A 26965-nucleotide genomic window follows, 5' to 3' on the forward strand; every position below is an offset into this window, starting at 1 on the left:
CAGATGCCTGTAATCAAACTACAATAAAAAATGGTGTGTCTGTGTGTGTGTGTGTGTGTGTGTGTGTGCGATACTTTCTAGCTTTGAAATGAATAGAAATAATATTTTCTAGCCACTGTTGGTTTTCTGAGCACTCTGATAAAATATACATTTTTAAAATTTTCCCAGCGGGAAGGCTGTCTTGTCCTCTACATCATTTGGTTAGGCTGTCTGCTTCTGCAGTACATTTCCCACTGGGGGTCCATTGTCAAGCGTCTTTAGGGAACTGTCCAAGTTAGGATGAGGAGAGGGAACCCACCCCTCCATTACATCCCTGCCTTGGCCAGACACCCGTATCAGCTTCTCCTCATTTGACTTGTAACAGGATTGGGCTGATTCTGCTGATTTTAGAATTTCGACATGAATTCAGGCAGCATGTGCAAATACTACCGAAAGCCGATAATTATGCAGCACGTGTCATTGAATGGTTTGCAATGGCAAAATAAATAGGTTATACTCATTTCCTACTTTCATTGTGAGAAACGTTTTGCTTTGATGTTGTAAGAAGGGTTTCTTTAGTACAAAGGAAGGAGGGACGTTTTTAGAGGCAAATTGGACCACAGGGCTGAGTGAACGCGTTTCCTGTGTTTATAATTAGAAACCGAGACAAGGGGTCAGGATGATTGGGGTCTGCACACATCCCCCGTGGAATTACCCTGGGACTCCAGAATGACGGGGCCGCCCCGGTCTCAGCACCGTCAGGGTTCCTGAGGCTGTCTTTAAACCACCTGTTCATAGAACCTGTTAGATACAACTTTGCAGAGCCTAGAAGGTTCTTGTTAACCATTCTGTGGGAAGATGTGCTCCTCAGTCACTATGAAGTTTCAGGTCTCAAGCCTTTGCCTCTAAACCTCCATGTCTTTCTACAACTTGTTTATGGCTGCTTTACTATTTTTAAAATCACCTTTTGCACATAGCAATCCATAATAGATTTCAATGATGCCTGCTGAAGAAAATGTATGATTTTGAGTAATTTTAAGATTCTTTGATGTATTCATTTTTTAAAAAATTGAAGTATAGGTGATTTAATTCCTGCTGTACAGCATAGTGATTCAGTTATACGTATATATACATTCTTTTTTATATTTTTTTCCATGATGATTTACCCTAGGGTATTGAATATAGTTCCCTGTGCTCTACAGTAGGACCTTGTTGTTCTGATGTATTCATTTTTAACTTGATTTAGAACACTTCAGAAAAGTTATGAGAATAGTACAAAAAACTTCTGTATATATCTAAATCAGGGTACAGCAAATGTTCTGACAAAGACTAGTCAATATTTTTGCCTTTCTTGGACATACAAACTGTTGCAACTATTCAACTCAACTATTGTAGCACAAAAGCAACCACAGACAGTACATAAATGAGTGGGTGTGGCTGTGTGCCAATAAATTTTATTTACAAAAACAGATAGTATGTCATATTTGCTCCCTGGTTTCTAGTTTCTGAATCTAGATTTATCAGTTGTTAACTTTTATCTGCTTTATCACATTCCCGATAGATGGATAGATAGATATAGGTGTATGTGTGTACTTATAGTTATTTTTTTCCAGCCATTTAAAAATAAGTTGCAGACATCACAACTCTTTACCCCTAAATGTTTCAGCGTGCATCCCTTACATAACTGCCATGGAATGACCAAATTCAGAGAATTTCACATTGATGTAATCCTATAATCTCATATTTGGTCTGCATTTAAATTTCACTATTTGTGCCAATAATGTCCTGTCCAGCATAGTTTTCTCTGATTCAGGATCTGGTCCGTCAGCATGCTTTGTATTTAATTGTCACGTCCTTAGTCTCCTTTCACCCGGAAGCAACCCTCAGCCCTTCTTTGCCTCTCACAACATTGGTATTTTTTAAAGACTAGAGGTTTGTTGCTTTGTAGAAGCAGCCTCATTCTGGATTTGTCTGATATTTCCTTGTGGTTTGGTTTAGGTTCTGCCCTTTGGGCAGGATGCTTCCTTGGTGATGGTGATGCTGTGTTTTTACTGCTGCATCACATCAGGGCACAATAGGTGGGTTTCCCCGTTCCTGGAGATGTTTCCTTTATCACTTAGTTAAGCTGTTGTCTCCAGGTTTCTCCACTGTAAAGTTGTCACTTTCTCTTCATTATTAATATATTTTTTAGCTTTATTAAAAAATTTTTAATTGAAGTATAGTTGATATACAGTATTATATAAGTTTTACAGGTATGCATATCTTTTCAACTTGAGAAATAACTATGAGCTGTTATTTGGAACTTCAGTACTGTGCCAAAATATCACAGCTGACGATCAGGTGGGAAATCTGGATGCTAAGAAAGTGTGCTTGGTTGAAACACCCTGAGGGATCTATTTCAAGAGACTTAATGATGTGCATAATGGTATAGTTCACATGAGAAGGAACGACAATGAGAGGATGGTTTTCTGATAATAACTACCTCGATTCATTTCTTTTTTCCATTTTAATTGTTTTTTGTTTGTTTTTAAATACTTTCTCTGAAACTGGAAGAGCTCTTGGTGTTAGAATTCCATTTGTTGTGAACAGTAGTTGTGATAAAACGAGGCCCAGGTTTCTTGATAAGCATCACGGCAGGAGAGTAATTATCCTGAGTGTCTCAGAGAAAGTTGCCTTGTGATGTGAGTTGTCTGAGGCATGACAGCGCTGTGCTGGGCTGGCATGCGGACCCTCTGGGGTTTAGGCTCTGCTGATTGTTCAACTGTACTTCCGTGGGCTGACTGCCAAAAGGTTTCATGATTTTGGCAAGACAGGGTACAGTTTTTGACACACAGGATCGTAACAATTTTCTATACCAATTTAGAGCTGGAGAGAGTCCATGAATGCTTCTGAAGCCAGTACAGTGCACATATTTTAGGAAATATATTGGGGGAAAAACTCTTCCATCTAAAAAACAGACCTACAGTTTCCCAGAGAAACTTGCTGCCATTAATTCAGAAAACAGAAAAGGTCTTTGGAAACTTCTGTTGGTAGCACTGTTATATGCTATGAATATATACCTGTTTGAAATGAAAAGTTGATGTTTTGTGTGTGGAACCCCAAATTTATTCTTTACATCCAGGTCACCGTCCAGATAAAAATTAAATATAAATCACTATTTAATGTTTTATTATTCAACAGAATTTTTGTGTGTGTGAGAGCAATACCATATGTCCTAGAAAATGTATGGTGCTCTAGTCTCAGATTTTTCCTTTTGATTTCACCTTCCAGCAACACACACAAAAGCATGCCATCCCACCCAACCATAGCTATTGGAGTTTGGGCCAAAAACTTTGGCACTTTTGAAACACTTATTGGAACATGCTTAAGGGACTGGATTTAAAAGAAATTTTATTTTCTTCTTTAATTAAAAGGAAAAAAGGTAGATATCAGGGAAATACGAAAGAACTAAAGTAAGTTCTCCTTACTGGTCTTCTAGAAATGGAAGGAAACCAGATTCACTGAGCACCTACTACATGTAGGCATTTAAAAATGTGGGCAATAAAATTTTTATTTCGAAAGAATCTTCTTGGGCACATATTACCTTTTTCATGTGTCAGAAACCTCAGACCTGGCTGGAATCATCAGTTTCTGTGTCCCTCACCTGTGTTGTCTATCGACTCACAACCTCTCAAGCTCCGTCACCAGAACTGCACGTAGAAGGGTACATGCATCTCATCAGCAGCACTTTCTCACCACACTGGAAGACTGTGGGCAGGATGTGCTTCTCATGACCGTCGTGTCTCTGCGTCCAGGTTCTTACATCCTGTAAGCTCAACAGTGAATTGAGTGGCCTGTGTCCAATCACAGATGGAGCTGTGGACCTAAATCCTGTTACCCAGCCATTGCTCCTATAAAGATGTTTTAGTTCCCACATCTGGAAGATGTGGGGTTGGGTTCGATGCCATCTAAGATACTTGCCTTTCTAAAATTCTGTGTTTCCGTTGTTGTAACCCCTGCATCAGGCTTGACACGCCAATCTTCATATTTTCTCTACTACCTTTTGACATGTATCTTGGACTTTTGCTTAAAAGTGAATGTGCCTTGTTTACCTTTCTAGACTCTGAAGAAGTTGAAGGCGTGTGTGTGTGTGTGTGCACGCGCGCGCGTGTGTGTGTGTGTGTAGTTCGTACATTTAGCAGACCCATCACTTAGTAGGACATCGCGGTAATAGAATTCAGCACGTTTATGAAAGAAATGAGTGAATGATGGAGGAAGAAGGAGAAAAGGACCTCTATCATTAGCTTTACCCTTTCTCCAGATCTGCGTATCCGCATTTCCAGTAGCTTGGTGGGCATCCCTCCCTGTATACCCACTAGACACCAAACACTCAGCACGTTAAGTGCTGAATTTCACTTATTCCCGCATGTTTGTTTCTCCTGCACCCTCCGTTGTATTGATACCATCAGCTCCTTTCCGATCGAGGTTAGAAAGTTGGGTGCCTTTCCCATTCTCCGTTCTCCCACCTTGCCTTTCGTAGGTTTACTTTTCTCTTCACCCAGTGTCCTCTTCCATCCAAACGGCATATTGGCACTAGAAGCTGGAGAGAAGGTTTGGAAGACATTGTATTAACCTTTGCTCTGGTTTAAGAAGCTTGAATGACTCAAGTCATTTTACCCACGAGTTGGGGCAAGCAGGTCTGTTCTAAGACTGTCAGTGACTCTCACTGCATTCCCAGGGCCATCTTCCTGGCCTTATGCTTTATGGCATCTTCTCCTTGTTCAGCTCTCACACTCCACGTATTTACAATATTGTCCAGGCCCCAAATCTATGTGCAGTGGCTCAGGTCCTCCTCATCCTGCTAAGCTGATTCACGAGCCCTCAGTTCTACCATATCCTCTCCAGTTACCCCATATGGAACAACATACCACTTCTTTGTTTCTTATGGGACGGCTACTCTTCTGTCACTTTTGTATACTTGGTTGCTGCACACTGATTTATTTGCATGCTTTTTCTCCCGTGGAGATCATAGACTACCTCAGGGCGTAACAAATTTCAACCAGATTTCCGCCATGTTGGTGAGTAGATGAGCATTTAGCATGTAGGAAATATGAATCCATATTTGTTGATTTAGCAGATGTGGATTTGAATAGGTTGAAATGTATGGAATGCTGGCTGCTTTGTTTTCACGTGGGTTCTATCTATTTAGCATAATGTGATTATGGGGTCTATTTCCTTGAGGATTGGGCATGTGTGAAAATTTGCACTTTATAGGAACCTTTTTTGCCATTTAGGTAATATAATTTCCTTTGCTGTCCTTGTGTGAAAGTTTTGGGTGACGTGTAAGGTATGGAACTTTGTGCTAAGCTGTCCAGATGGTAGCTCACCGAAACAGCATCGATAATTTTCCTTGTTGTCAGTACTTTGGCTCACAAGAGTTGGATCTCCTTGCCTGTGGCATACATAAATACCTTGGAATTTGTAGCACCTAGGGCATTCCGGAATTAACTCCTCCTCGGGATCATCATAATTTAGCCATCTCATAGATTTGTAAAGTACTCTTCAGTTTCCAAATCCCTTTCGCATATATCATCTCATCACGCCCTTGTAGCATGTGGCATAAATGGGGCAGTGCTTTATAATGGAAATAACACTCCTTTGAGTGTGCCAAATTGTGGCTCCAAATGCCACTTCCCACAGTCTCACCCCTAGTCGCTTGCTTTCTTTCCTCGACCTCTCTAAGCTGCAGTCTCCTCTCTCTAAAATGTGAGAATAATAGTACCTAATTTTACACACCTCTGCAGGCTTGCTGTGATGAGGCTCCATTGAGCAAATCATTTTAAACATGCTCCATACATCTGTAAAGATTCTGGCACCCTCTCACATTCAGTAATCGTTTAACAAGTTAATACAGATGATTGTGTTCTCATAGTTGAATTATCAAGCTGAGGCTAAATAATTGATGTGATTTTCTCAGTTGTGGATTAGACACATGGCCAAGTTAGGTCTCAAACCAAGGCTTTCCATTCCATGGTGCACATGACTTGTTTTTTAGAATCTCTTCTATTGTTTGCACGCTCAGTCCCATATGCCTCATGAGGGATTATGAAAGGGTTAGCAGACATATTCCTCCTCAAGAGGATTTGGAGATAGTGTAACTTCAACACAAGTCATAGATTCCACAAATCAGTCAACAGTGGTAGAATTCTTGGGGGGAACTCTGAGTGATACATGGGTGCAGAGAGGGGAAGTCTATGTGTGCTGTGTGGACAGCAATGCCAACAGTAGATGGTTTGAAGCAGCTATTGATCTGAGTGGAGAAGGACAGACTAGCTTCTCTGTAAGGAAGATGTATCATAACTGAGTGGAATTAGAAAGGATCTTGCGTTTGGGGAACAGAAAAGCAACCAGCTTCACTGGAAGCAATTCACAGGAGGTTGAAGGAGTTGGTTGGGCAGGTTGACCAAGATAGTTGACCAGATGTTTTGAATGTAAAGCCATATACTTTGGGTTAAATTTGATAATTATTGACTGGCTGACCAGATGTTTTGAATGTAAAACCATATACTTTGGGCTAAATTTGATAATTATTGACTAATTCAATCAGTGACCTCACATGTTCAAAACCGTGTTTTAGAAGGATGAATGTGGCCAAAATGTATAGAATTGTTCCTTGATTACAGGTCATAGTCCTGAGTAGTATTTACTCCTCCATCCTGGTGAAGTTGCTTTTTAGGACCAGCCCTGTTACTGTGATCAACCCACTGCAGTTCTTTTGCATGCTGTTAGAAAATTCTCAGCCTTGATGCTGTTAACATCTGGAACCAGACAACTTTTTAAAAATCCTGTGGGGGACTATCTGGCCTTGGAGGATATCTAAGCAGCTCGCCTGTCCTCAGCCACAAGAAGCCAGTACTGCTCCCCTTTATCGTAACAAACAAAACGACGCCAGACATGGCCACATGTCCCCTGGGGATACAAAATCACTCCCATTTCAGAACCACTTACTTAGAGCAATTAAAATAACTTTCCTAGTATCTTATGATATAGATAGATTATAGTAAAAAAAGACCTGTATGCAGTTGTACAATACATTTAAGAGTGGGAAGGGGCTACATCCATTCTGCATCTTTGTCTTCTCTGTAAAGTTTGAGTGCCAAGCAGTTCTGGAAAGCAACCCGAAGGCAGTAAAGATCAGTTGTTTCCTGCATGTTGGGTGAGCTCTCCAGTTTCTTTCTGTCACTCCCAGTTATTCAAAATTTACCCCCTTCACTCTTCCTTGTTATTTGCTTGGTCTCTGGAAGTGCTTGGCTATCCCACCCTAAGTACTGCTTATAAAAACACATTTGTCAATAAATTTATTCAACAGGTGTTTATTGGGCTGCTACTCTCGTTTAGATTAAGTAAAAAAACAGCTACATTTCAAATGACGATCAATGTGATTAGCTTGCTCAGCCTTTTTTTTTTTTTTTAATTTCTCTGAGATTTGAAGTTTTTCTTCATTAGGCTTGAAGCAATTGCCTAGGAGGAAATGGTTTCACACAGTTGATTATCCTAAAGCTTGAAAGCCTGAAACACTTGCTAAAATCTTAACTTTGATTACTGGGTTTTTGTGTTTGTTTTTGTTCTGTAGCTTGAGGCAGTGTGTGATCATGACACTTAGAGCTGCAATTGTCTGCTTATAGTGTTATTTCTCTGCCATTCCCTTCACACATGGAAGAGAGTTTTGGGGCTACCTACTTTGGCAAAACTTTTTTTTATTGTTACTTGGAGAAATAAGAAGTGTTTTGTTCTTTTTGAAGTATGAGAGAAATGGCTGTCATGTTTTCCTCTTTGGCTTTTGTTGAAGTCATTTTACCTAGCCAGTAGCACCATGAAGAAATAGAGCTTTGGCAAATTTATCATGCAAAGATTTACTTAAATGTTTACATCTAGGCTGTTCTTCTCAGGTAGTTTTCACAGAAGATTACTTAAAGAAAATGTTGGCTATCATTAGTAACATTTTGAGATGTATCTTTAGATGCTACTGGTTACTGGAAACGAGGCAAGCATGCGGTTAAAATAGAACTTTAAATGAATTGCATATACCCATGCTAGACTTGACAGACAGGGATTCTGGATTAACAAGAAGACACGTGCATTATGTATTGCTGCCATTAGCGTTTCATTTTTGTAAATGATATCTATTTTCTGTAAGGCTTTTGTTCCACAGGTTGTTAGGAATATGGTTATTTGGAATTGTGGACACCTCAAAGGACTGACTTTTTAATGCACTCATGTCTGTAGTTGTGAAAATGCAACTGTATACATGTAATAGCTTGTTTTCATAGTTTACATTTTCAGCAATGACAGAAAGCAAGAATTACATAATTATTTTCAGACATTTTTCGCCACGTTGCATTGTACAGCTTTTATATGGAATAAATGCTTGTTGGACGTTTCCCAAATGAAATGATGGAGACTTAACTTGTGAGTAGCTGAGTGTCCGTCTGTGAAAAATCCCCAGGTCTTGTGGAGTGGTCCTGCTCCATCGTAGGACACTTCTTCAAATGAAAAAAATTGCAAGGCATTTTAAAGACTGCCATTATTCATTTCAAGTAGTCTTGAGAAGGAATTAGGTCTAAGCATATTTATTAAATGACAAGTAAAGTTTTTTGGCTAGGAGCCAATGTCTTAAAACAATAAGGATAGCTCTGAGGGTAAGGCATTGGATGTACCTTTAGGAAACAAAAATAACTGTTTAGGGAGCTCATAAAATATATAAGGTAGACAAGTTTTTAAACTATTTCATTACTGTTAGAAAAATGGTATTCTTTTAGAACTGCTATATTGGTGAAAAACTGTACATTTGTTTTGGAACATGCTTGAGAGAGGTGAACACTGATAAACTTGGGACAAGTTTATATAGGTCTTGGGAAAGCATCATTGATAACCTCAAGTTTTTTTAAATAAAATAAATAAAAATGAATTGTTCACATACAACATTAAAGAATATAAAACCTAGAATATTCTCAGAAGAAATAGATTGATTCTTAATGATACTTACATGAACCAAGAAAGAGACATTACAGACATTTTCATCAAATTCTACAGCAGCTCTTTTTTCCCCAGCTTTATTGAGATATACTTGACATATATAACATTGTATAAGTTTGAAGTGTACAGCGTGATGGTTGGATACATGTATATATTGGGAAATGTTTAGCATAATAAGGCAGTTCTTTTTATTTTATTTTATTTTATTTTTTTATTTTTTGGCGCACGGGCTTAGTTGCTCCGCGGCATGTGGGATCTTCCTGGAGCTGGGATTGAACCCGTGTCCTCTGCATTGGCAGGCGGATTCTTAACCACTGCGCCACCTAGGAAGCCCCAAGGCAGTTCTTTTTAAAGTGTAGTGTAAACACCAAGATTTCCAGGAGAACTTGCTAAAAGAGATTCTTGGGTATCCCAGAGACCTGACTGTATATCTAGTGGCCGGTCATGGTTTTCATTTCCCATAAACTCTCATATTATTGGTCATTGATCACACTTTGAGAGCAGTGCTATAACAGATTGACAGTTGATCAGTCAGTAGTTTGTTTTCATATATGCATTCTTGATTGAAAAAAAAACAATGGATATTTGCAAATTAAATATCACCATAGAGTGTTCCAGTTCACCTTTAAATTGTATCTTTATTTTAAAACAGGGAGGTTACTAGAAAGTAGAGTCAAAAAATTGTACAGGTGTATATCCTGAATTCTACTTTGTACATGTCTGAAATTTAACTGAGAAATTTGATTTCAATTGGAAAATTTATCAATAATGAAATAAAAAGTCATATAGATAAAATAATCCTGAGCTTATGGGAGCCAAGGTATGCCAATATTTAGATAAATGACATTTAACTATACAAGATGATTAATTTGTACTGATTAAAGTTTGCATTAAAATATAATTTTAAGAATCAAATATCCATTCATAAGAATGTAGCATTTTAATTTCAATCATGTGGCCTGACATCTCTTATTTATTACGATATATTATATAGATAGTATATATAGTACTATATAAACTGTATTTTATGTGTTATACATTATATATAGTATATACTTAATAAACTGTATTTACATGTATATATACTTTGTTTATTCAGTAATGTTGTTTATTATTATAGTTGTTACTGAACAGTGGATCCTGGCTATTATCTTTGATTTATTAAATAATATGTGTAAATTATACTTAGTACTAAATTATATATATATATTCAAACTTCATTCTGAAACTCTCGTGGCAAAATCTCATTCAGGTTTATTCAATATATTTTAATAGAATAATTAAACTGGATAAATGTCAATGCTGCTGGATTCACTGAGACAAACACATAAGTTAATAATGTGTGTGATCTATATACATATATATGTACATATACATATATTTAATGCAATACCTCAGTCACTTACATATTCAAAAAATAGCCCTATGTTGTCAATTTAAAAGCAAGTTATTGTTAAAGTTCATGAGAAAAACATTCTCCTGTAACAGCAACCTTTAGAAAATCTTTTTTATTCAATAAAAATAAATATCCAGTCTGCTGTGCCTGACAGTGAGTATCTCTGCGTCTCCTACATGTCACCTCCAGACTGTGCAGCTTTCCATTTTGACGTGGAGATGTACGTCTTTCTGTCCCCGCTCTGTCGTGGTGCTTCTGCTCAGATTCCTGTGATACACAATTAAGATGAGCCACCGGTTAGTTGGATTTCCTAAAGTCACTAGGAAAAGTGGGCACTGAAAAGTCAGGAGTGTGCGCAGGTGGGTTCTTTCCTTTTGGGCTTTGTTTCTTACCTGTGTTCGCTGATCGGTTTTCACTGTTCATTTCTCTCAGTGCCTGGAGCCCTGCAAGGAGTCCTGGGACCTGCGGAAGCAGCAGTGCCAGAGCGTCTGTGAGGTAAGAGGCCCCCGCGCACGGCCACCGTTGCGCGGGACACTGCAACAGGCTGACCGTGCGCCAGTGGGTCCTCAGCGTGGGAGGGCATCACGTTCTTCTGTGGCTGAGGACGTTCGCTTTCCTTTGGGTGTGCACATGTAAATGCACGTTAGAAAAACTGTTGAGACTTCTTAAAACCTAGTCACTCACTGCTTCCATTATTAGTTAATCAGACAGGAAAACTTTTCTTATTACCAATTAGAAAAGGTCCAAGCTGTTGCCATCCTCCCACCTCACATCACGGCTCTTCTATGGGGAATTCTCGGCATGATGCTAAAATTCCCATGCATTTTGGAAGAAGTCACCCATTTCACTAGGGGCGGGTCTCTCAGACATTTTTATCATACTGTTCACCGTTTGAGCTTCCCGTACCCTGGGCTGAGGCTTGCCCGCTTTTTCCTGTATGGAAGGCAGCTTACTTTCCCTGTGCTCTCAGTTAGATAATAGAGCATTGCTGTCCTGGGTGCCCACTGTCTAAAGTCATCAGTCGTGCTAAAGTGGGTGACGGCTGCTTTGCAGCACTGTCTCCTCCAGGGCGACCAGGGACCCATGGACCTGCTGTCAAGCAGCCAGGCTGACCGCACGGTGGCTGCTCAGAGGAAGGGGAGTCAGAGAGTCCACCAGGGCCATGAGGACAGGAGTTGGAAGGGTTCACTCTAGGAACCAAAGAAACACGGTAGAGGGTAGTGGGGAGGGAACCGGAAGACATGCCCCCTGTGGCCTCAGAGGGAAACGACACTACAGGGCTTCTTGGAATGGAACTGGGGGCTGACAGGGAACTTCCGAGCTTCTGCAGACAGACACAGTGGTCTGGTGCTGCCCCTGTGCGGGAGGTGCCTGTGTGGTCCTATTGCCTGCATTTCACGTCAGAGGGCGCACAGATTCTGGTGTGAGAACATGGCTGTGGAACTGGGATCATAGCAGCTCCATCAGTTTTACGGTGCATGAAATATGTCCATACTTCCTGATACCACCTGACCTTCAGGACAAACATGGAGATAAACGGACACACTGTCAGTCCACAGAGTTGTGTGTGGAAGCGTGGAGCACTGGGAGGCTGGAAATTATCAAGTCACGTAGCTCACCCACTCCAGGTGAGCAGGACTGGGTCGGAAACTCTGCCTCTGACCCCTCTCCCTGTGTCCATGTGCTGCTGTGGCTGGATTGCCCTCGGACAGGGGCTCACGGTGTTATGGGGTTATTCTAGAAAAGTGTTGCGTTTTAGAGACGTGGAATGGAAGCGTTTCTCAACTGCTCACATGATCGCTACCTGATCTTCCTAATCTCAGGGAAGATTTATTTTACTCTGAAAGCGGCTCCTTGGCGTTGTGTGGCTGGCTGGAATATGGGTGATTTGCAGGCTCTTACATAATGACGCCTCTTGCCAGAAGCACCTGTGGCTGAGAATTACTGTCAGTGAAGTCTTTGGGAGCATTTTGTGACTGCGAACTTTAAAATGCTTCAAATAATACCTAGGACCGGCAGATATTCAAAGTTACATAGCCAGTTGCTCTGCTACTGACTCTTGTGGCTGAGCTAATGACTGTGTCAAATCAAGCAGTGGAAGACGTCCCCTATGTCTCTTTGTATCTTGTCTCTTTCCGGTTGCTGCAGATGGTGCAAAGGAGCTTAAATCATGGCTTCTGCCCTCCCTCAAGGGAGTTGACGTATTATTCTTCAAGTTTTCCAAAGTATCTTCAGGCTTCTTCAGGGATCCAGTCCAAACTTCTCCAGGAAACATGCTTACCTGGCATTCAATGTATCTTTATATTTCTTACCTCTTGCTACATAACAAATTACCCCAGAACTTAGTGGCTGAACACAATGCACATTTCCTATCCCACAGTTTCTTTGGGTCAGGAGTCTGGGCACGGTTTAAGTGCATTCTCTGCCCAGGGTCTGTCAAGGCTGTAATCAAGGTGTCGGCTGGGCTGCGTTCTCATCCGCGGGCTCGACTGTGGGAGAACCTGCTTCTAAGCTCACTGCCATTGTCGGCAGAATTCATTTCCATGCAGTTGTAGGACTGTGGTCCTGTTTCCTTGATGACTCTTGGCCGGAGTCCATGCTTATTAGCTCCCAGAAGTTGCCTGTGGTCCCTCCCCATGTGGCCCCCTTCATTGGCAGGTCACAAATTAGCTGTTTACTTCTGTCAGGTCAGCAGGAGAATCCTGGTCTCCAGTCTGCTGAGACAGAATTTTATATAACACAACATAATCTTAGGAGTGACAGTGCTTCACTTTGGCTATATTCTGTTGGTTAGAAGCACGCACACACACACACACACACACACAGGGAGGTGATGACACCAGGGCAGCTCACGACTCCTGGGGCTCACTCTAGGCTGTGTCTACTGCAGAAGCAGATAAAAGGAAGGGGTTCAGGCCTCTGAGACATAGAACAGAGCAGATTGATCAGAAATAAATAAATACGCCTTGACAGACCCTGGGCAGAGGATGCAGTTAAGCTGTGCCCAGACTCCTGACCCAAAGCAATAAACAAAACCAATGAATTAGTGCAAAGACAAGCAGAGTAAGGCTGTCCCTGTGACATCTATGTTCTTGTATTCTATTCTGTACACAAACCGTACACCTGTAGGAACTAAAACATGCTGCTGCAGAATCTGAGGACCAGGACGTGCCCTGCTCTTCACTTGATAAACACACGATCTGTACTATCACTGACTCTAGGTTGATAGTTTTAGGTCTAATCCCTGAGAAGGGAAATATAATTGAAGCTCATTTGAAACCTTTCTCCCTGAAATTCCAGACGTGATAGTGGGCTTCTGTAATTGCTGTTCTCTCCAAAATAGCTGTGAGGACTTCTGAACCACACCCAGTTTATTAAAATGGGACTTGTGTGTACAAATTGTGATCTACCATGGCAGAAAGGTTAATGGAAACTCGAAAGGTAGAGAAAACAGAGGCCAGTTAATGGGAGGGACTTTGTGGAGAGACCTCAGCCCAATGGTCCAGTAACTCAAGCCTGCATGTTCAATTTTAGTTGCTTTCATTGTTCTTATCTCTCTGTGGTTGGTGTTTTTTGTTTGTTTTTGTTTTGCTTCTGTTTTATTTTACAGTAAATGTCTGACTATTATGCTGAAACAAACTGAATCCTGAAAGGACTCGGCCCTGTTTCAGTATTTTTAAGGCTAGTCTTTCATTGAGACAGACCCGTCCATCCCCCTGGTTATCACATCATGTATTAAGAGTGTGTACAAGTTTCATATTGTCAGGAACCTAAGCTTTCCCTTTGTGAGAGTTTGGACCCAGGAGAACTCCAGTTTTCATTCTTCTACAACAGAAACAACGAGAGTATTAGATATATTTGGCCCAATGTGTTTATTTGCAAGATGGTCTGAGCTTTATCTTCTAAGGCATGAGTTTGCAAACCGCACTCCACAGAGCAAAACCGGTCTGCCTCTTGTTTTTTGTACGAAAAGTTTTATTGGAACGTAGCCAAACCAGTTTGTTTTTGTTTTTTTACATATTATCTGTGTCTGCTCTTGTGTTACAACAGCAGCAGAGTTGGGTAGTTGTGAGGTATCATGTGGTCCATAAAGCAGAAACTTTACAGAAAGTCTGGCCCTTTACAGAAAGTGTGTTCCAACTCCTAAGGAGAACCACAGTTATAATGACATCACACAACCTACCTAACCATTCAGACGGTCACATTTCTTAGTCTACATTACCAGCACCCATTTCTAAACATAAATTATTGTTCTTGGTAATTTTCATCATAAAATTGTCCGACATGGAAAAGATTTTCGGGGGCATGTTAATAATAACATATCTAGCATTCATTCATGGTCTCCTCATGTATCAGTCTCTAACCTCTCATTTGATTATCTATTCAGTTCTACTTTTGCTACTTTTGCAGGCTGGTGGCAGAGTTGTTGTTTTTTTTTTTAATTAATCAGTTTATTTATTGGCTGCGTTGGGTCTTCCTTGCTGCGTGTGCAGGTTTTCTCTAGTTGTGCAGACTTTCTCTAGCTGTGGTGAGTGGGGGCTACTCTTCATTGCGGTGTGCAGGCTTCTCAGTACGGTGGCTTCTCCTGTTGCAGAGCACGGGCTCTATGTGTGTGGGCTTCAGCATTTGCGGCATGCGGGCTCAATAGTTGTGGCTCTCGGGCTCTAGAGCACAGGCTCAGTAGTTGTGGCTCCGCGGCTTAGTTGCTCCGTGGCATGTGGGATCTTCCTAGAGCAGGAAGATGTGTGTCTCCTGTATTGGCAGGCAGATACTTAAGCACTGTGCCACCAGGGAAGTTCCTCGGCAGTGTTAATAATGTTATTCTTTAAGTAGTTAAGTGTGTTAGAACAGGAATCTTTCAGGACTCCTTCTCTGCATCATAAAGGATGATTTCTCATGTGTCCTTTTATGAAACCTGTTATTTTCCATGATAGAGACATAGATTGTGCTTTATGGCTTTAGTTTATTAACTAACCATTACCTCCTTCCTCTTAATTTTATAAAACCTTTAAGAACCACGATAAACTATTATCATTTTTCTTACTAGTCAGAAAATGCATGTTTTCCCATGTTTAAGTGTTCCTTTCTTACAATGGATGGAATCTTAAATTATAAATGAATGTATCCTTTTTCCTTGTTAGTGGTGTAAAAAATAATCCTGTGTGTTACAGCTGTTGTTATCTTAGTTTTGCTGACGCGTGATACATCGTAGTTTATGAATGGCCTTCTTGCTGACGATACACATCCATCTTTAATTTTGATGTTTTTCACTTCATAAGATCCCCACCCTGGTAGGATGTCAGCCGAGAGTCAACCTTGGCTGTATGAAAAGTGCACTAAGGGTCACGGAAAGCTGAGACCTCACCTGCATCAGGGGTCAATCAGTGAGGGAGGCCTCCATTGTTGACATTGAACTTGTCATTCCATCAGCCTGGATTCTGATTGTCCAGTCCTGGTCAGGGTGAAAACAGGAGTGAAAAAGAGATTTTCACTCTGCCACAGATATCATTATTGATTCATTTCTTTGAGCTTTATGATTTTCAAAATATTTTCCCATCTTATTCCATTCGATTTTCATAGCACTTCTTAGAACAACTTAGGTCTGACTTTTACTAGATGAACCTTATGGACAATGAAACCAGCACACAAGGAGGAAATGGTTTTATTGACCCAAGATGACATGGTTCAGAGGCAGAGGAATAAGATCTGAAACCGAGGAGGTGTCACTTCTAATTACGTTTCTTTCCCACTGCCCTCCATCCCAGGCACCTCCGTCTCACCCTGCTCCATGTGAAATTGTTGGCCCAACCATTTGTGTGTGAACAGGCTTACTCTGAAATGGGAAGGAAGTTTTGATTGTGCAAAATCATAGTTAAAGATACTTCAAGGAATTGAAGGAGGAACAAGCCTCCTTACTGTGTCAGGGTCCCTGGCCGTGGGATGTCCCAACATGACCAGAAAGAGACCTCAAAACTGAGGTGTTCGGATGTACCACACCCCTCTTCTTGCCGTCAAAACTTGTCCTCCTTCCACTGCTTCACAACACAGTTTTATGTCTTCAAATCTAGGGTTTTAAGTATGTGCATCGCTTCAGGAATTCAGGCAGAGCACTCACCTGTCTGGGAATGTCTCTACAAGAGTTAAAGGTACTGAAAGAAGCTGATGAGAGCTAAATAGGAAAAGGACGCAGTCTGCCCCAAATGTGTGTGTTCCGGGGGAATTTGGTACAAGTTAGCAAACTTTTGCTTTAGGGTACCAGAACAATAGCTGACCTGATTAGAATATCCTTGTGAAGGAACAAGTGGAGATGGACTTTGGTGCTGTTTTTTGAACATAGTCATGTGTTTTTCTTTCTTGGGGGTTGGGGATATACCAGAGCCGTAATAAAGTAAAGCTGCCTTTGGGTGCCACACCGTGGGAGTGATGATACATCACCTCTATTCTTTTGAAAAGTCAATTAGTGAAGCATTCTGAGTCCATTCAGTTAGGGTCCAATGTAAAAGATGGACTCAATTTTTTATTAAAAAGATTTGCTATTTTGGAATATTTTCCTAAGAAAGTTATATTATAGTGTGGCCCCTGAGTATTCCCTTTAGGGGACTTGTTCATATTTAGGGGGCACTAGGATGGTTCTTGAGGTGTACGCATGGTGGGTAAGAAGCACAGGTTCTTCTTACTTGTGCAGCATAAGCGGATTGGTGGGTTAGTCCAGGGTGGCGGTGGTGGAGGTGGGCAGAAGTGGTCCGCACATGTTCTGAAGGTAGAGCTGGCAGAATCTGATGACAGTTGGATGGGATGAAGCGGGGGGGGGGGGGAGTGAAGAATTGGTGATGATGCTGGGGTCTTTGTCATGAACAGCTGGGGGAAGGGAGTTGGGGTGACCTTGAGCCGATACTGAGATGTGTAGTATGTGACAGGCACAGGTTTGTGGAGGAGGGGTGAGAAAGGGTGCTCAGAGGTGTGGTGTTGGGCATGCTGTGTCTGAGATGTAAATTAGACCTCCACTTGAGATCTGTCGTGGGCACAGAGATACATGAGTCTGGAGTTGAGGGGAGAGATCAGGCTGGACATACACATGTCATGGTTGATGGATGGTATTTAAAGTCATGAGGCTGGATGAAGTGGTGGAAGGACAAGAGCTTCATAGGTTGTGCCCAGAATCACAGCAGTATAAGAGGGATGGGAGCTGAGGAAGAGCCAGCAAGTGGACTAAGGGGGGCTGTTAGGATGGGAGAAGGTCCACACGAGGGTGGAGTTCTAAAGGACACATGGCACCAGCTTTTCAAGAAGGAAGAAGTGATCAGTTGCATCTGCAAGACTGTGGAGATGTGAAAATCGGTCATTGGATACTGTGATGCAGAGGTCATGGTCGCCTTAACAAGAGCAGAGTCAGCGGGTGGCTGCAGAGAAAGCCTGATTGGCGTGTCCCAGAGGAGAGGCAGGGAGAGATGAGAGAGGAGGGGTATGAGGAGCATTTCAGAGAGCATGGACTGCTGTGGAAGGAAGGAGCAGTGTGAGGTGGTGGCCAGAGGGGGGAGCAGGGTAACCCCACATTTCATTAGGTTTAGGAGGAAGAAGTCATCCCACAGTCTAAGCCAATGGGACCTATCCTGAAGAGAGAGGGTGTTTGATGCTGGAGGAGATGGGAGAAGTGCAGAAGCGTGGGACCTGAAGTGGCAGTGGTGTCCACTGCACACTGTGAGGAAGGTTTGATGTGGGCTCAAGGACCATCCGTCTGTGTCACAGGAGAGGTAGTGCATGAGAGCACACGGGCCAGTTTCCGGTGCATCAGCAGGTATGAAGGCGGGTCGTGGATGTGTCCTTCTCAACGCTTCGCTTTTCTCGGTGAGATGGGGTGACTGTCTGAGAGTGATGTCGGCTGGGTGACCAGCACATAGCACATTTCCCAAAAGGTTCGCTTTTATCACTATGATGAATAAATGTTTATTTTTACAAATGATAAACATTTACCTTTTATATTTTTATAGTAAAGTGTTAATGATATATTCTGGATTGTGATCGTTGGTCAAGGTGCAGGTTTGGTCCGTTTTATTTTCAGTTCAGGGGGAGTGGGAGGAATGGAATGGAAACGTATCGAGGAATGCTGAAGAATTTTATAATCGTTATGAGATTTGCTTTACCATCATCTTATAAAGGAAGCTGTCCTCATTAGGTCAGATTTCACAGTCCTGGGAAATGAGGAGATCAAGAATATTGAATGACGTTTTATGGTCATTCAGTAAATTGTTCACTGGGTGAAACGTGTTCTCCATGGAAAGTGGCCTTTTTTTTCTTTTCATTTTTTTAAACAGTGAAGCTGAATTTCCATTGAATTTTCATGTGGCATTGGGGAACATAGAATTATATGAGACTCTATTGAGGACAGTTGATGAGTTCTGAAAATTTGTAAGAGGCTGAGACTGGAGGCTATTTGAAATGATTTAAAGACCTATCCTGTCTGAAAAGAGGGACTAGGCAGGTAGCCACACAAGGAGTTAGGGGACTATCATAGAAATTACAAAAGCATCTAATTTAAGTAAAAAATAAAAGCTGCATGTAAAGCACTTAAACAGTGTCTGAACATAGTACACGTTAGATAAATAGTAGCTATTTTTATTATGAAGGCGGAGGGCAAAGTCACCACTTTGGAATCCTATGACAAGTCAGTAGGATACGGCCTGAAAAGGTCCCACTGAATAGTAGATGTGTGTAAGGTACAGGGGGAAATGTACAGCAAAAGCACACAGCTCTGTCCACAAGTTTAAGTTCCTTCCTAAGACCACCGGGGTGGGAAAGAGGAGAGAGGAGTGGCTATGGTCAGGGGTTTTCATTTTGGGGAAATGGTTTTTGTGTGTTTTTACCTTGGGAAGACTCAAATACATTTATAAGCTGAGGGGAAATGGATCTCATGAAGACTGTGAAGTGGGAGATTCGTTGGGAGAAAAGCCCAGATTTCTGGAGTCAGAAACTAGGCTTGAGTCAAGTTTCACTGCAGAGATGGAGAGACCAGCTTCTGCAGATGCCAGCTGCAGCCAATGCAGGGAACACCGGTTTGATCCCTGGTCTGGGAAGATCCCACGTGCCACAGAGCAACTAAGCCTGTGCGCCACAACTAAGCCTGCGCTCTAGAGCCCGAGAGCCACAACTGTTGAGCCAGTGTACTGCAACTACTGAGGCCTACGTGCCCAGAGGCCATGCTCTGCAACAAGAGAAGCCACCCCAATGAGAAGTCACCACAATAAGAAACCCGTGCACACAACGAAGAGCAGTCCCTGCTCGACACAACTAGAGAAAGCCCGCGTGCAACAACAAAGATGCAATGCAGCCAAAAATTAAATCAATCTTTAAAAAATAAATAAACTTTCTTAGGGCAGACTCAGAGCAGCCTTTAGTCTAGGGCTAATTTGTCGCCGTTACTACGGTGATGCTTTTCTGAGCACTCCATCCCATGCCCTGTGCATTGTGTATCCTCTCTCCTCTGACGCTTAGAATGTGAGGTATCAGCCTTCTTAGAACTCTAGGAACTGTTTGCCCTAGTGCTCTCTGGTTGTTCTTTCCCAGGGCTTGTGTGCTTTCACCACATGCATGTTCAAAAAGCAGTATTCAGCCCCCAACTCAAGGGGTCCTTCACAGCTCTCTGGGTGTCTCTCTTTGCTGAATTCCATCCTTCCTGATTTTTTGTCCGCAGGACCTACCCATTTCAGCCTTCTCAAACTTTGGTCTCTTTCTCCTCAACTCAGGTAGTTGCAGGACTATCTTTGGGTCATCCGTCCTTGTCCTGTGGACGTGAACCAGCTTCCAGCCATGCACTTTTGGCCGTCTCTGGGCTCACCTTGTTTGTGTGCTCTCTCAGGGCGTACAGCCCTGTGCTGCCTGCTGGTGGTTGTCCGCTGTTGCGTATATTCTGCCCAGTTTTATGGTTGTTTCCAGCAGGTCAGTTCCCACATTCCTCAACAGGCATATGTAGAGGGTTCTTGCCAAATAAACCAGATTAGTTGAAGCTCTCCAAACTGTGCTCTGACTGCTCTCCTGAAGTGTGGTAGCAGAGTAGTCATAGGAAGGTGGCTTTCTTAAAATACATGTTTCTGATTTTCTCCTAATTTTATAGTGTTCATGGCCAAGGTCTACAGCTTGCCTGGGAACCAAATGAATTGTAATCACATCTAATAAATTAGGATGTATAACTGAGTTTCCAAGCAAATTATAATTGCATTTCCAAGCATAAATTAGAAATGTTTGAATTGAGAAGCCTTTTTCCTATTTCATGCGTACTCAGTATTTAGATGCCTTCTTTGAAAGCTACAGCTGGCAGATTTGGTTGGTCTTTTTAAACAGTATAATGTCTTTATTTTTTATAGAAATTATATATGCCCATTCGAACATTAATATAACAAACTGCACAGGAAAGTAAAACAACTTTTGGTCTAAATTCTACCATCTGGAAATAGCCATGATTACCTGCTCAGAAGAGTTACCAGAGCAAACCCGTCTTTAGAAATTCCTGCTTAAAAGGTTGACTCTTGGCTGGTTTCTGGAAACTTAGGTTTGTGTGTGTGTGTGGAGGGGGTGGTTCCCAGGGCGGAGGTTCCCAGCAACCCCTAACTGATAGGAGGGGCTCACTGTTCCCAAACTATTGGTACAAACGGCATGGTTGATGATAGGCACCTGTTTGCTTCTGGGAGTCTGGGTTTTGGTACATGTGAGGCAGGAGGTGCCTATGTGACCAGCCTCCCAGAAAAGCTCTGGACTTCAAGTGCCCCCTGAACTTTTCTGGTTGACAGTATTTTTCACGTGTTGTAACAACTCGTGGCTGGAGGAATTGAGCACATCCTGTGTGACTGCACTGGGAGGGCTTGCACCTGGTTTCCTATGGACTTCTCCCTGTGGACCTTTTCCCTTCTGCTGAAGTGCCCTGCGTGCAGGACATCAGAGCCCTGAACACGGACGTCCTAGGATGAAGTTCAAGATTTCCTGCCCCATTCCTTCTAACCTACTGGTTTTTCAAGACATATTCTTTTATTTTTAGTTTTATTGTATCAAATTCTCTTTTTTTTAACTGTAATTCCTACTTTCTTCAATTTTAGTTTTATATTTATGTGGATGATAAAATGATTAGTAATTCTTTTATGCTAATTTCTTCATTTTGGGCTTTCTAAATTTGATCATGCCTTCGTGTCTTTTAAAAGTGTAAAGCAATGACACTCCAATAAAGAGCTTAAAAGTTTTTTTTTCACCAAAAAAAAAAAGATACCATTTTCTTTGAGATGATTCACGACAGGCTTTGCCTACTATTATACCTGAAGTCCAAATTGGTTTGCACGAACTTTTTTTCTCACATAATATATAAGCATATGCTTTATTTTTCTTTGGGGGTGTGTGCTGTGCTAGCCCATCTCCTCTTTATTTCTGTTAACTTGTGGAAAAGCTGAATTTTACCATTCCATCGTTTTGCAAGAAAGGCTCATGAGTGTTGAATTCTCTGAGTCTTTATGTCTTTCAGAATATTTCTGTCACATATTTATTTGAATAACAACTTAGCTGATGTTACATATATATCTATATATCTATGTATATATTTCCTTTGTTATTATATAGTCATTGCTGCATTGCCTTCACACATTAAATTTTATAGAGAGGAATTAACCTGGGAGAAACCTTATTTTCTCCATCATAATCAACTTGCCTTTTCTACCTAGATACCTGAAAGATTATGTTTTTCTTCTTGAAGTTTAGTAGTGCAAGGTATGTCTCAGTGTTTTTCATTCTTATCAATATTCCTGGACTGTAACTGCCCTTTTGATTTACATATATATGGTTTACACGTATACACATATATAAGTGTGTGCATATATGCACACACACACAGGCTGTAGAATGTGTAGAAATTTTAATATAACTAGAGTACAGATAATTTTTGACTCACCCTCGTGTGTGTGTGTGTGTGTGTGTGTAAATGCATATATATATATATGTATGCATTTTCCCCTCTGCTCTAGTCCTGGATATTTCTGGGGTGTTAGAAGCCCCCAGGTGATCCTAGTAGGGAAGCAAGTTGAAAGCTACTGGCTTCGCGACCTTCTAATTTCACCCTGAGATCCAAGGCAGCCCTTAGAAAAACGCTGGCCCACACTCTTAACTTGTTTGTGATTTTTGGGTAAATTACAATCTCCCTAAGCCTCTGTCTGCTCATTCGTCAAATGGAAATAATCCTGATTGTGGGGCCTGGGGAGGAATAAGTGGGGCGGGGTGAGCTAGGGAAGCAGCTGGTAGACGTGAGGGCGTGGGAGACCCTCCATGGCTGTTAGCCGTGACCTACCACAGCCGGTTCATCGGCTGGTCAGTGGTGAGGGTGACGGGGATGGTGGTGATGACGGTGGAGAGCTCGCTCTAGGGATCCACACCGAAGGTTGCACACGTGGCGTGTTGGCTGGAGCAAGGAGAGAACCCCCAGGCCCTGGCTCTTTGCAAAGGCTGTATATTGAGACTGGGCCCATGTGCGATTCTGGTGAATTGAAACAAACACCAAACGCAGAGTGTTCTCCATGTTTGAGGCCTCACATTTCTGTGATTTCCATGTATGAATGTTGTGCTGAATTTCATGTTTCTGTTCATCACTCCATGACTGCTGCACAAGTTATTTTGTTGTACAATACCTTCCATTTTACACCAAAAAAAAATGAAGATAATAGTATCTTTTTTAAAAGCATCCAAGAATGGTTACCTACTATTGTTACTATTTCATTTCATTTTTACCATTTACCGGGAGAAAATTGAGCTTAGCATGTTGCCCAGGGAAGGCACTGAAAACACAGTTTGGTTTTGAACTAACAGATGGGATGTAGGAGAGATTTACAAGAGTTAATTAATATTGTATAGAATAGTAATTAAAATATGAAGGATTTTCCCCTTAATCCATTGCACCCAAGGGCATTTTCCTTCACCATTTTGCGTTTTCGAGCCCTGCTTTGGATGCATCATGACATCCTTTGGGCACTGACTACTCTAGAAAAATACATGATCTTTGAAGACCATTCTGTTCTTAGTTCTGCATGTGATCGGGGCAGAAAACACACACACACACACACACACACACACATCAATCAGCATAGTAACTATGTTTTCTCCAAATTTTAAGCTGATGCCAATGACCTGGCAAAAGATTGCAGTTTGTGTGACTTGTGAAATTATTCACATGAATAGTTTTATGAAGGACTTATAGTTACAGAATTTTGCAAGTCATAATTTGCCTTAATAGACGGGATGCAGTGGTATACACAAGAAATGCAGCATTTAGGATCCGAACCTGTTCTTGCCATGAGTGTTTTCATTTCTGTGAAGTTGAGGGACATGGCACTCCTTATGGTTTGGGTAACCCGCACCTTTCCTAAAATGTTCACATCCCTCTTGACAAGTCTACGAGTAATTAACTTGTAACATCACAAGAAATATAACATGCTTAATGGTCAGAGGTTTCTTTCCCTGCACTCAAATGACATTTGCTCACCGGATTTCCAACTTGCAATTAGGTGACTCATTTACACATTTTCTTTATATCTAGAGTATTAATATTCACACCTCATTTTCTGTCACCTATAAGCATTTTTGTCCTTATTCCATTCAACAGTAAATTCTCATTAAGCAGTGATTAAAGACATGAGGAAAGACCTTGTGTACAGATACCATATGTTCTCTAATTTATATTCAGACCATTAATATTTTTCAGCTTAATCCAAGAGGATTATCCAAGATAATTGATAGCATCAAAATTTGCCTTCAGTAGATGTAAACAATAGAACAGTGCGGCAGAACGCCTCTGTGAGCTTCCCGTACCAAATCCATGCGTTCGTAAGATGATCTTCAAGTTCAGACACTGAAGACTATTTCTTTCTTATAAATTCCAAGGGGGCCCAGTTCCCTCCTTGCAGATTTCAGTGCTGAGAGGTATGTTGGAGACTTGTGGATGGCTAGGTAGAAGCAGCAGAGCCAACTCTCTCTCTTTGCCTCTTGTAACATCTTGATCAGAACAACGGAAGACTTTGGAAATGTTAAACAGGAAACGGGTAGCAGTGGGACAAGAAAAGGTACATCCGTGAGTGCAGTCCTGCTGAGTAGCTGTTGTGAGCCAGCTGCGCATAGCAGTGCCTACTTCTCTGTGTCCAGTCTCATATAATACTCACAATGTCGTCTGCAACCCTGAGAGCTCAGGGACCAGTCTAGAAAGCTCCAGTGCAGAGAGGAGCTTTTTGTTTGTTTCCCGGTTTCTTTCCACAGACCTCAAAATAATCACCTCTCCCCTCCCCACCCAAAAAAAATCACATTTTGAATCCACAGCAAAAAGGAAAAGTATTGAATTGTACAGAACAACCCTCACATCATCTGGAAGATCCAAATTATTGTGCTAAGTATGATCATTCAGCTTTTACACTCAGTGGGAACAAATGTTGCAGATCTGTCTCCGCCACTGTTTTTGTTTATTTGTATTTAATTCTGGCCCATTAGCTCAGTGAATAAATTAGTAGGAGGAGCAGACAGCATCTCTGCTTTCCTGTCCCTCTCAATTCAAAGGCCTGACCGTTGGCGCAAAGATGATTAGAGTGATGTGAACAGAGAGCCCTTACTTTGTTTTCTGAGTCCCAGGTTGTACTCCGTTTTCACATGTGAAGAAGTTTGTGGCGAGCTGATTTGATTATACCATAGTGCAAACTAAGTCCCTGTGATTGCTAACTTAGCAAGCAGTAAACACTTGCCAGATTTAATAAAATTATTTCTACTTGCAAATTTCAGCCCGTGTGGCAGGGGCCAATGACTTTGGTAACTAAAGTATTTTCTTTCAGTGCATGCAATGTATACATTTTGTTGAAAGAGGAAAGCTGGCCAAAACTCCATAATTGTTCCAGATCCTCTTGCATGCTTCCTTGATTCCTAACTTAGATTTGGAGCTGAATTTAGAACTTCAAAAACCAATGAAGTGAAACACATCTAGCAGCTAACAGAAAAATGAGCTGTGAAATAGAATAAGGCCTTAAGAACTGATGATGCTTTAAATGTTTACAAAGTTTGTTTTTTTTTTAATTAACCAGCTACAGATTTGTGGTACTTCAATATTGAAAGCATGGCCTTTCTTCTGTCTTACCTGGAAAGTTCTTGAATTGAGACATTACTTTAATCCAGTCAATTCATGTTATGTTAACATTTTATATGTAATTATTAACAATCAATTTTATTGGCATATACAATTCTAATTCAAACCCTGAAATTATACTTTTTCTAGCTAGTGTTTCTAGTTGTCCACCTTTTGTAATTAAGAGTGTGAAAGCTTTCCCTGGTGTTTATTTATCTATTTATTTATTTTTGGCTGCGTTGGATCGTCATTGCTGTGCGCAGGCTTTCTCTAGTTGTGGAGAGCGGGGTCTACTCTTTATTTCCGTGCACGGGCTTCTCAGTGTGATGGCTTCCCTTGCTGTGGAGCACAGGCTCTAGGCGCATGGGCTTCAGTCATTGTGGCGTTGTGGCACACGGGCTTTAGGTGCTCTGCAGCATGTGGGATCTTCCCGGACCAGGGATCCAACCCATGTCCCCTGCATTGGCAAGTGGACTCTTAACGACTGAAGCCCATGCGCCTGGTATTTAATTGTCAGAGTATTGACGTCTTGATATGCATTACATTTACTGTATCAGAACTCAGCTAGAATGTAACAATCTGTGAATGTGTGTATAATTCAGGTACCTCTGTGGCATAAAAAGTAAAATTCTAACTCATGGGTCATATTTCCTTTAGAAAACTAGCATAAAATCTCACTTCTTTAGGGGGAAAGAAAGCAAGCACATTTATTTTGTAAACAATTCAAGGGAACACTTGATGGAGTAAGAATTTTGACCTGCCTTTCCGACGTCTTGGAAATCAGATGCCATGTGTCTTTAACGGGAGAATTTTTTTCCTATTCTCTCCCAGCCTCTGTTCCCCAAGAAGAACTATGAATGCCTGACCAGCTGTGAGTTCCTCAAGTACATCCTGTTGGTGAAGCAGGGGGATTGCCCGGCTCCCGAGAAAGCCAGTGGCTTTGCCGCTGCCTGCGTTGAAAGCTGTGAAGTGGACAATGAGTGCTCTGGGGTTAAGAAGTGTTGTTCCAACGGATGTGGACACACCTGCCAGGTGCCCAAGACTCTGTACAAAGGTAAGGAGCAGAGGAGGTGAAGGGACCTCCATCATCACAGGGGTCTGTGTGCGTGTGGGGGAGGGTGTCAAAGATGTGACTATTGCAAGGAAAGACAGAACTGTACGAAAATTTACTTTGTGCCACATACAAACATCTGAAAATATTTCCTGGACCATAGAAATTAGCCCCAGTGAATTCATATTGGGGTGGAGTAAATCATTCATGTGAATTCTTCTTATTTATTTATTTTATGGACGTATGGTTGATTTACAATATTAGTTCCAGGTATATAGCATCATGACTGAGTATCTTTATAGATTATACTCCATTTAAAGTTATTATAAAATAATGGCTCTATCGTATGAATTCTTTTAGAATTACTCCAACATGAGTAAATCAATGAAGCTCCGCTGGCTTC

The 26965-nt window shown here is 41.5% G+C and overlaps 1 protein-coding gene across 1 annotated transcript in view; it reads left to right on the top strand.

Moving 5' to 3' along the window:
- ANOS1 (anosmin 1) overlaps positions 1-26965 on the top strand; it is a 171804-nt gene that overhangs the window by 91537 nt on the left and 53302 nt on the right. The window contains exons 3-4 of the mRNA XM_057719056.1: positions 10823-10885; positions 26343-26565. Coding sequence (XP_057575039.1) covers positions 10823-10885; positions 26343-26565 — 286 coding nt within the window. The remainder of the gene's footprint in view (positions 1-10822; positions 10886-26342; positions 26566-26965) is intronic.

This window comes from Hippopotamus amphibius, chromosome X, assembly GCF_030028045.1.
Source record: "Hippopotamus amphibius kiboko isolate mHipAmp2 chromosome X, mHipAmp2.hap2, whole genome shotgun sequence".
Lineage (NCBI taxonomy): Eukaryota > Metazoa > Chordata > Mammalia > Artiodactyla > Hippopotamidae > Hippopotamus > Hippopotamus amphibius.